Source organism: Charadrius vociferus, unplaced genomic scaffold (genome assembly GCF_000708025.1).
Source record: "Charadrius vociferus isolate BGI_N301 unplaced genomic scaffold, ASM70802v2 scaffold738, whole genome shotgun sequence".
Classification (NCBI taxonomy): domain Eukaryota; kingdom Metazoa; phylum Chordata; class Aves; order Charadriiformes; family Charadriidae; genus Charadrius; species Charadrius vociferus.
In genome coordinates this window covers 1,530,162-1,541,205 of record NW_009649467.1, presented here as the reverse complement: position 1 = coordinate 1,541,205, position 11,044 = coordinate 1,530,162, and the positions used below count along the sequence as shown (strand labels likewise).

The 11,044-nt window shown below is 40.6% G+C and overlaps 1 protein-coding gene across 1 annotated transcript in view; it reads right to left on the bottom strand.

The window, feature by feature from the left end:
* The window catches only part of ANK3 (ankyrin 3, node of Ranvier (ankyrin G)), a 209,713-nt gene that overhangs the window by 50,936 nt on the left and 147,733 nt on the right, over window positions 1-11,044 (bottom strand). The window contains exons 28-29 of the mRNA XM_009889813.1: window positions 6,452-6,676; window positions 3,213-3,367 (exon numbers count right to left, since the gene is read on the bottom strand). Of these exons, the coding sequence (XP_009888115.1) occupies window positions 3,213-3,367; window positions 6,452-6,676 (380 nt within the window). The remainder of the gene's footprint in view (window positions 1-3,212; window positions 3,368-6,451; window positions 6,677-11,044) is intronic.

Sequence of the window (11,044 nt, the reverse complement as noted above, 5' to 3'; positions counted from 1 at the left end):
GAATGCAAAGAGCAAACACAAGTTATACCTAAAAGAAGCCTGGCTGAAAGTGTAACCTATTTACCAACTAAAAGACAGAGAGCTTCTCCCTAAAAAAATAAATAAATTTAAAAAAATATATATTTTACTTGATTCAAGTTTAAATAAATGTAATATGGCTGAGAGAACACAAGAACACAAGAATAGCAAACTCCTCCTCTTCCTAAAATTGCCAAGTTCCCTGTATTCCCTCAGCCTTATATTTGCCTAAGTACAGCGCCAACTTTAGAACAAAAACTATTTAAGCAGAAACCTGATGGCACCAAAGGAAAAACTGACTCTTTACATCGCGGTTCATAGTTCTTTCACGATAATAGAAGCAAAGTTCTGCTATTCTTTAATCCTGCATTTAGTGCCCTGAAGTGTTGCCTCCTGCCTCTCTATTATTCTGAGCCTGAGATGAGTTCTTCCAGCAGATGGTGCTGCTTCCAGCAAAGAACAGGCAGGTTTTCAGCAATCCCTACAGAGGGCGAGGAGCAAAGATGTCCTCATTCATACCCGCTAGCTAAGTGGGAGAGCGAAGCAGGAAAAACAAAACAGAGCAGCAGACTGCATCTTGAAAAATTCAGCATGTTAAGGAGCTGGGAATAAAAGTCTGATCGTCCTCCTTAACTACACAGATAGGAAAGAACTAGTGAATCGCAACAAGTCTAACACAAAATGGACCAGCTGCTTTTCAACAGAAAAACGAGCACTCCTGCAGCATGTAATGGCATTCAGAGATTTTCTTGCAAAGACACACTAAACTTTTGGAAATTACTGGACAATGTTGCTGCTTTCTATTTCAATTAAAGATTGCTTCTGCCTCCAGGTTTCATGCCTGGAATAAAACGTCTTCCGAAGTTATGGCTCCTGAGATGCAAGATATTGCTTCAGAGCCAAATCTAATTGAGGTATTTTGTAACAAACCAGTAAAAGTTCAGATTAAAAAAAAAAAAAAATCTACAATTTTGTAATTTTATGTCATTGCTTAGAAGACCTTTTACACAGAAAAGGTGTCATTTAACCGGAGCAGAGTTTTGTCAGGACCGTTGCACTATTTTAATGCAGGGTTTTTTTTTGTTTTGTTTTCCTAAGTAGAGAAGGATTAAGCTAAAACAAACTGACAAAAAATCACCACAATTCTCTGGGTGTGTCTGCAGAATTTTTTCTCCTTTCCATCTCATAAATGATTGCCTGGATTGGTAAATGGCATTTCTGTGTCTTGGCTTTTAAGGTGCCAAATACTTTCACTCTAAGGGAATAGTCCAGAGTCCATCATACTTTCTGTGATTCCCTGGCGGTAACATATACCCACTAACCTCAAAGAGCAGTTCCCCAGAAGGGAAGAGCCACCTGAAACCCTCAACAGATCAGAAAGTTGTACTCCAACTCCAGTTGTTTGGCTCCAAATTGTGAAGCTTATTATTTTAGGCTCTGAGGGCCTAAAGTACTGAGGGCTTCGTGCCCTCTTCTCTCAAAGTGTTTTTATTTATTTATTCACATTGTAAAATGTGAATTTATCCATATGGCACCTCTGGAAAGCTCCTTCATAAGTGATGCAAGTTGGAGCACTTTAGAACAGTGTTTTTATGCCCAGATTTCCTATCCCAAAATTGAACTAAGCTCAATTTGGAAAGCACTTGAAGCAAATAAGCAAGCTGCTGATCAGTTCAGACTACCTCACCACCTACAGACGGCAATACTTCACCCAAATGCCAAATCATTACTTCCTATCTCATGCTAGTGCGCAGAGAAGGAGGGCGCAGTGGTGGGATTTTTCTTTCACAAAGGCTGCAACTCCTGCCTTCGATCCTGAAGCAATTCTTCCCCAAGCAATACTATCCTGGGCCATGCTCGCTTTTTCGCCTGTTCCACTGCTTTTAGGTAGCCTCTGTGATGAGGTTTATTGTATTTTTCCAAACTCACTGACCTAACATTTGTAGTGTTTCTGCCCCACTGCTTGATTGGTTCTATTATATTTATTTCAAAATGAATAGCTACAATAGATCATCACATGTAACAAGCAGATCTTTGCCATTGCTCTATATTTTTACAAGCTCACGTGCGGTTCAAGTACTTTGAAGTCAAAATACTACACAAGCCCATTCTGCTGTTCCTATTCCCAGATGACCAGGAAATCAGTAAAAATGCTAAATCTCAGATGTCCAGGGAGCCCCTCACAACAGCACTACTCTCCCCTTCCATGCTCTCAAAGCATGCCTTTTGCTGAGGCTGCCCTCTTCAAAGAAGGGGAGGCCAAGATCAAAGGCGGACCCTGCTCACAGATACCTCTCATAGCTGCCATTCACAGCCTGATCATTTGTTTCAAATGCTTTTGCTGATAATGAAAGACCTCTCCTGCAGCTGGTACCACACCACACTGACTTTCTGTAGGAGGTTATCCAGAGAAAATCCTGTGGATAAACCCTTACAGAAAACCAAAGCCCAAACCACAAGCAATTTCTTTCACACTCAGGTGCAAAGAGCTCAAGCAATGGTTTATCAGAACAAATAATGAAAAAAACTTGCTAGGAAACGAAAGCAGTGGTGCCAAGGCCTCACTGCAGCCCCAGCCTGGCTTTGCCTGCTATGTGCCTGCAGGGACCATCTGTCACAGCATCTTCTGACAAACTGTGTACAGCTGAGTCCTCTCATCTTAAGGGACTCACATAAACAGCAACGTCCAAGCAAAACAAGGGAGCCAGACTTCCCAGATGGGCATCAGAAAGGCAGGTTGTGTATTTGTGGGAGGCAACCTCTAACAATACCAGTTCAAAGAAGAACAGCCTATGGGCTGAGGTCTACATTTGCGGGAAAGTCTGATATAACTGATATTTACACTTCACCCTTGGTTCGGAATGACCTTCACATGGCCCTGCCTGAGCAGCAGAAACACGCTTATTTCCAGCTGGGATGTTACTCTCAACTTCATGCTGTAAAGCAACTGTGCAGCTTTCCTTAAACTTGGCAAGACTTCAGACTAAAACTTACCACTGATTTCAGGATGTCTCCAGGCCGCTGCTGAACAATTTCTCTTTACGCTCTTTCCATTAGTTTCATATATAACACACACTGTATTCCCCAAAGTCAGATATCCCCTGTGCTGACTTACTTCAGGGTTGCCTTAGCCTGCTCATGTTCGCAAGCCTGCACAAAGGTAAGGCTTGCTAAAGCTCTGAGAAAATGTTTACCTTCGTCCATGCCATTGAGTATTTCGGTTAAGTCTTCGTGTTTGCTGTCATACTGGTGCTCCTTCCACGTTTCACCATTTTCACTTCGAAGTACAATTAGCTCTCTTTCCTTTCCTCGCATTGATCCAAAATGAGGGATTTCCACTATGACAGGGCTAGAGAAAAAGGAATCATATTATTTTTAACCCTATATCTCCTCACTGCCCTTAATTTCCTATGGGCGTTAAGTCCTTAAGAAAACTACAGTCATTTTAAATAATTAGCACTGTTATGGTAAAAATGTTTTTAAAATTGCCAAAGCTGCACAATCCTTTATCATTTAAACTATAATTAATAGAAAACTTAAAAATATTCACGTATAGCTCATTTTTAATGTAAACCTTCTGAAACAGCTGCCTACATGAAAAAAGAAGTGACAGCTTTCGCTAAGGAGAGTTCTCCCTGCTCATTTATCCCAGGATGTAGGTGATCCAACCTGCCTCCAGCACAAACAGCAGTGCTGACTTTTACTTGGCATTAGCATAGTCGAAGTTCGGATTTGGCTCAAGGGATTTAAAGGGGCAAAGTCAGTTCAGAAACAGTCCAGCTATCCAAATGCATGCAACAGCTATTGACTGCAGCAGGAGCTGCGCATGCATGTAGGTTTTAAACTTCAAACTAAGTCTCAAACTTTCCAAAGCTCTCCCTGGCTCTCTGTTGATGCAGCTCCTGTGAAACGCAAGAGGTTGTTTCTCATTAGCTTCACTTTCTGGTTCTCATGCCCAAAATCACAGCTGCAACATCCACACTGTAAACATCACTGGGGAATGTTTAGATCCTTTCACAATGGATTTCTCCGAGTTAAGCAACATCACAACCACATTTATATTAGTTGCTGTCAAACATTTGGGGGGGAGGGGAGAAAGGGAATGAGAAGGTGGTTAATAATACACCTAGGTCACCAGACAATGTATCTTCAACAGAGGACTGCAAGTGCATTACTGAACAGTTATTGTGAACAACCGACAGAAACCACCATTCGCTTCATGTGCCATTCCTTAACAAAACAGACACTTTTGCCAAACACTTCACAGGCAGGATATGCATTTTAAAGTATGCTAAGACGAACCGACTGAAATCACACAGTAAGGGGACAATTACGGATTATGCAGCTTTAAGACATTTAAATAGACAGTATCATTATTTTCCTACAGAGGTTGTAAAGGATTTCACTGCTTTGTAATATCTCAGTTAAAAGTAGCATCACATGATGGGAGAAGTATGCAGCACTTGTATGGTACTGTACGCCTGCAAGGTGTTGGGTGCATTAACCAATTACCTGATCACAACAGCCGTTATGAGGAAAACCAAACTAGTTGGAAGTCCAGTTTTCACATTAAATACCAAGGGAGAATAGTTAGGTAGTATTTTTTGCCATGAAAACAGAAGACGACAGTTTAATTAATACGTCTTTTAGATGCTTTGCAGAACACCCGGGCTGTTACTCTAATCTCAAGTCCTTTAACAACAAATAGTAATGTAGCTGCTCTCTCCCATTGTGCACAGCAAGTAAATACCAAAAATTCAAATACATTGCTGAAGATATTTACTGTCTAGTTCAAAAAGAGTATAAACTGAAAACTGACACTGTAGTACAATCTTTGCAGGCTAATATTTCAGATACTGTCTCAGTAAATATTTAGAAACCACACAATTTTGTGCATGACATTTAACAAGAATACTCAGTGAGAAGGTATTGAACAGGTTTGGAACACCAAACACTCACCAATGTTTTGAAAACCTAATGCAATAAATTTCACAATATGGTTTGAAAACAACAAAAATATATGGAAGCATTCTTACATTTTTAGACCATACACCGCAGTTCATTTGGGTAGCATACTTGGCTTTATAAATTTATTTTAACAAGATGCCTCTTGCAGGTTGAAAAGATCAGTATTTCTCCAACCTTGCTGAATGAAGTCATTCACTCAATTACATTTTTTCTAAATAATCTTTCACAAATAGTAGACTTCATGTAACCACAGTTTACAAATGCTCTTCCCAAAACAAACTCACTCGAGGCCTGTAAATACCTTCTCTACCACAGGGTTGAACTTAAAGGACTGTCACTGTGTATTAAAAATGTATTTGATGCAGCTGAAACACTTCAAATTTAAAAAATTACAAAAACACAGAAGTTATGAAAGCAGAATGCTGGCAGTGAATTTTACATGCCTATAAGCACAAGGTAGTAGCAGAGCTATATTAAATCAAGCCACTATGATTTTCTTTCAGTGACATAAATCAACTGAAAGCTTTAGAAAACTGAAAAAAAAATATAAAATGGGAATAACAAAAAACTGGAAACGAAAGAAAAACTGTAGACATTCTGTATCTTTTCCGTACATATCCTACCCAATAAATTTTGTTCCTTGTGGACCAAGCTGCAGGATTCGGCTAACCATGCTCTCGCCCTCATTTAGAGGGGGAGGAGTGTTAGGAAGATGCAGTTTACTGAATAACATCCATGCAGCAGGAAGAGAAACAAGAAGGGGAAATTAGGAACAAGCTGTCATCCCCGACAGAACCGGCAGTTTACACTAGGGTGCCACTCATGGTAATGAACAAAATTTATAATTAGGAAAAAAAAAAGCCACATCATAGTGGATTGTTTCCCCTATTTTAAGTTTTAAAAAAAGTCAGTTCCTAGCATTTGTACTGCTTGATGCTCTACAGTAAGTGCTCCGCCATCGCTCTCAGTGGCTTTGCTCCACGGGACGGAGACAGGCGGCTTCCAGCAACTCTGGCAGGAGCCATGCACATGCTGCCACATAGGCAACAGAGCTCAGTATTTAGGTCCTTGTGGGTCACTTAAGGACACGTTTTTGTGACAGTGATGTTTCTCCAATACTCTGCAAGGAAGAGGGTCAAAACCTGTTCCAGGTTACAGGCACGCGACTCCTCCTGACTTCAAAGGCAGGTTGCACGAGTAGATGGGGGCAAGACCCGTCCTTTTCATGGCTTTCCTTACCTTTGGCTCCACCCTGCAGTCATCATAGAGGCAAAGCTCCCCTTAAAATACAAGGCTACTTTCTGGAAGGAATGGCTGGTTGGCATTTTTTAATATGTCAAGTTAAGTAGCCTATCTGACATGCTCAGATGAGGTAAAGTCAATGTTTAACTACTTAGATCCACAGGATAAAGGAAATCAAAGATGCAACATGAGCGTAAACAATGAAATTCAAAGAACAACTCACCCTAAAAATTGTGCCCCTGCTGGCCCCATTTCTACAAGTCTACTTGCTAATCCTTCTCCTTCAACCATTGGTGGCGGGGTGGCCAGTTTATGCCTCTTCACCAAGCGGCAGGTGATGCGGGTTGGTGCTGTACACTTGCGTGGTGGGATAATTATTCTCATTCCATGATGGCGACTACCCCTCATCGAACCCCCACGTGCATCAACCATAAAACTAACCAGGAAGCTGTAGGGCAAAGGAAACACGTCAATGAAAATGGTCACAAAACAAGCAGAAGACCAGCGGAAAGTCAACTGCCACAGTCTTTAAAACATTATTAGAAAAGTCCTCCCAATCCCAGCTAAACTAAAAAGAACATGAAGATTCTTTTAAAACTTATACTTACACGTTAACTATTGGTTATCAAAAGCAGGAATTGCTAAAGGTCTAGCAACATCACGGTGAAACGAACAGGTGCTACTGAGTAATTGGATTAAAAGAGTGCACAAGTAGCATATTAGTACTGGTTGATTAGAATTTAAAAACATCCTTCTGTTAATGTTAGCTCTACTGTCTGTAAACAAGAGTAATTAGCCTCACATACAGAAAGGAATCAGACAACGTAGAAAAAGGAGAATCAAAAATGCTTATTATTTTGGGGATCTCAGTCTTCAAAACCTCCTCACAGTCTCATTTGCAAACACTCCTGATAGCTGGCAGCACCAGTGCTGGCACCATGAGTGACAGTCAGTCCAGGTTACTAAGCACTTCCACTGATGGGCAATGAGGGAGAATATCAAGTACATAACTTTCTTTAGGCTGCTGGCACTTTGGAGAAAATCATGCCATCATTCCTCTGTGATACTGACATTCATTAACAAAAATTGATATTAAAGAAAAATCGCATTTGCCAGTGTCATTCTGGTGCATAATTTTCCATTTAAGAATAGAAAGGTAAGCGACTACACTTGTAAGTGGTGAGTGGTATACTTTAAAATAAAATTATTTTTATTAGCAAGGGAATAATGAATATTAACAAGAATAATCATTAACAGCTGTGATTTATTTCATCTATGAAATGCTGAGAAGCCGCATATGTGAAGTGTTACTGTCTTTAACAGAACAGTGACAGGGAAGTGGAGTCTCCTCCCAGGACCAAAACCAGACTTCCGCCCATTTCAAAACTCCGCAGCAAAAATCCTTCCAATTTACAATTTCCTGCAGGGCTAAACAGCTACGGGGGGGTCTCCTCCGGGCTTCAAAATACCATCCCTTTTCCTCTGTAGCATAGGCTGCTGAGAAAGAATAGCTCCAGGTAGAAGATGCAATAACAGGCCAGTATCAAGAGGGACACGAGTTACCAACTCAGTCTTGATGCCAACACATTTTTGTTGGCTCCTTCTGTATGATACGCAGATACTGACATAGCTGGCAGATCTGCTGTATGGTTTCACTATTTTCAAGGCTGTTCCCAGAACTTCCAGATCTAAACCTTCACGTGATTAATACGTGAATCCATTTAATTTCCTGGTTCCCTACTGTAAACTGAACTATGGGTAAGAGCCAATATTGCGGGGGGGTCATGAAGATTCTTGAAAAAAGCCCCCGGGGCTCTGAAGTATGAATGGGAATTTGTGTAAAACTGTTACATTTGCTTTTGACACCAGCAGGATATCAAAAGTGACAGCTGACGTGCATTGGCCAGACCTGCAAATAAGCTGCATTTGCAAGTCCAGATGACGAGGGTGGGAAAAGTCTGCAAAAAAGCAGGAGCGTAATCAAAACTTGAAATTTAATGGACTGCAGGAGACAGGCGCATAGGGACAAAAGCTGTAAATATATGAAGCAGGACAAAAAGGCTGTCCAACTGAATTCCAGATACAGAAATTGCTACATTGCCTTTCTTCAAACCAAATGAAAATCCATCAGTAAAGATGGGAATGTGAAACAGCTCTCTGAGATGACCCTAACCCAAATATATCATTTCTTGTGCCCCAGACGCTTTATAATAGTGAAGCGTGGAATATTCACAGTAGTTTTCATACAAATAAATTGCATCCACATTTCTCTCCTAGATAAACACACTGTACACTTCTGAACAAATCCAAATATTGCCACTAGGGTACCTCAATTCCTCATAAGAGGAATTGTTTCAGTGGGACAGGATCTCTGCTGACTGGCTAACCAAATGCTTTCCACAAATACTAGATCTACGTCAAAAACAAAACACTCAGTCTATAAATTATAGAGTACATAAACTATGCTAATCTTAATATTTATAGAGCACAAGAGCTTAGATGTCTGTAAAATCTGTTGACTGGAACACTTTTCTGTTTGCTAACAAAAAGCTGTAACAAGCAGAGAGACCAGCTCTAGAGAGCCTGGACCTTCGGGGCTCCCTCTCCCCTCTGCTCACTGAGCACTATTAGTTTGTCGGCATGTTTGTGTTGCTTTTTCTCCCTGCAACTGCTCTATACGGTGGGCGGTGAAGGCTGATGCCACTGAGCATGTGGAAGGGCAGGCCAGTGGTTGGTCTTCAGGGCTGGCAAGGAGCCAGCTCGTGACTAGCTGTGAAGAGAGTTCAAGACAATCCATTAAAGTTTGCTATGAAGCAAAGCAAAATATTAAGCGGGGACCCACAGCCCTTGGTCACCGAAGGGAGAATACTGAAAGGAATATGTTACAATCAGTGCTTTGGCGGCCTTTTAAAAATGTGCATGGTTTTTGTCTGCGCAGAAGATGGACTCACTTCAGACTACCCAGAAGCGTGCAGTGTGAAGGGGTGGCTGGCTGGAGCATCCCTTCAGGGTTGGTGCTGCAGCCGCTCCGGGGAGGCACATCTGGTCAGTGTACCACAGAGCAACAGAGAGAGGGGCCTCCCGGGGAGCTTGGCAAGGCTGGGCTTGGCCCGATGGCTCAGTCCAAAGCAATGTTTTGGAGAGCTGCCTATCACATACGTGATTACTGGCATGTTAAGACAGCTTGGAATTAATAAAAAAAAAAAAAAAAAAAAAAAAAAAAAAAAAAAAAAAAAAAAAAAAAGGAGTTTTTCATCTAATGCAAAAATGCCAAGGCTTGCACTCAGATGTTTTCTCTGTATCCAGACTATTTAAATGATGCAAGTATGTCAGAGCAGATTTTCAAAAATCTCCAGGCACCTAAATTAACTGACTAAAAATAATACAAAAAAATCAATGGAAGTTAAAACTAAGTACGTGTAAAAATGAGGCCCCAAGTTCTCAAGTACTTGTAGGTTGTCACGCAGAGATAGCCGAGTTGGGTTTGATGACAGACATGGACACCAGTCCAGCCTTGGCAACCTGGGGCTTAGCACTGCTAATGCACGCTGCTCGCAGCAAGTGCAGATTAACCCTTGACATGAGCCTGTGCCCCACCACAGCAACTAGCCCACTACAGCCAGCCTTGGGGTCTACACCACACCGCAGCCTTTGGTGAAGACAAAACTTCCAGCAGATCAGCCTTTATGCATCTTGCTCCCATATAAAGATAATGATTGTCAACAGTATATTAGTTATTTCCTTGTTTAGTTTTCAAATTAGTAATTTACCATTTGAAACAATAACAGTAATTCCAAACAGTATTTCATGCACTTTCTATCAAAAAGATTAGTAGCCAATGCTTACCTAAATTAATGCTGCACTAATAATGGAAACTACAATATGATCTCTAAAACACAATGCTAAATGCTAATGAGCATTTCTACTTGAATACATGGAAGGGATAAGGATGTGGGCGGATGCACTACAAACATCTACACACACTCTGTGGGAAAAGAGTTTAAAAAAAATAAAATGAGGATTCACAGAAAGCACAGAGTTATCACCTTGAATCATACTGGGGAAGTGGAGAGGAATAGCTGCAAAATAATTTAGAAAGCAAATGGGAAAAATTAATGTAAGATAATTAGAGGCAAGCAACAGAAAATATCAATAATAAGCGCAAAGGAAAATTAACAATCAGAAAAATAACAAAAGCAACACATTTGAAGGCCAACTTTAGAAATTATTTGGCTTTTGCTTTGCATATTGTGACCTATGTCATATAAAATATGCTACATACGGAAAAAAAAATCTGAAAGGAAGCGTTCATTTAATTAGTCAGCACAAGTCCATAATTTCTCTGAGAAATGCAGAAGCACACGGAGAAAAGTATTTGCAATTTACTTAGGTCAACAAAGAATTTCTTGTGACACAACTTCTTTATGTAATTCCCAAAACATGCTCCACTATGCCATGGAAAACTAGTTCTTGCACTTTTCTATAGCAGTTTATTTTCCGAAGTATAACATATAGATATGTATGGCAGGGTACTTGAAAGGCGTATCAGTCCTCGCTATTCATTACACTGCTTTCAAAAATGAGTTCTTCTGTGTGTACAGGGGGTTGGAGTAAACTGTAATTAATCTGATGTATTCCACCACATTGCAAGACTGGATCCAGTATTTCTGAGTTTCTCAATATGGTAGGCAGTGTAACACATTAATTTCTTTCTTTCGGCTAAGAAAACGAAGGAGTTAAAAAAGACAACGTGAACAGAGCACACCCATATTTCAGCTCGGGAAAGTTGCACGAGTAAGCTCACATCTGAAAGCCA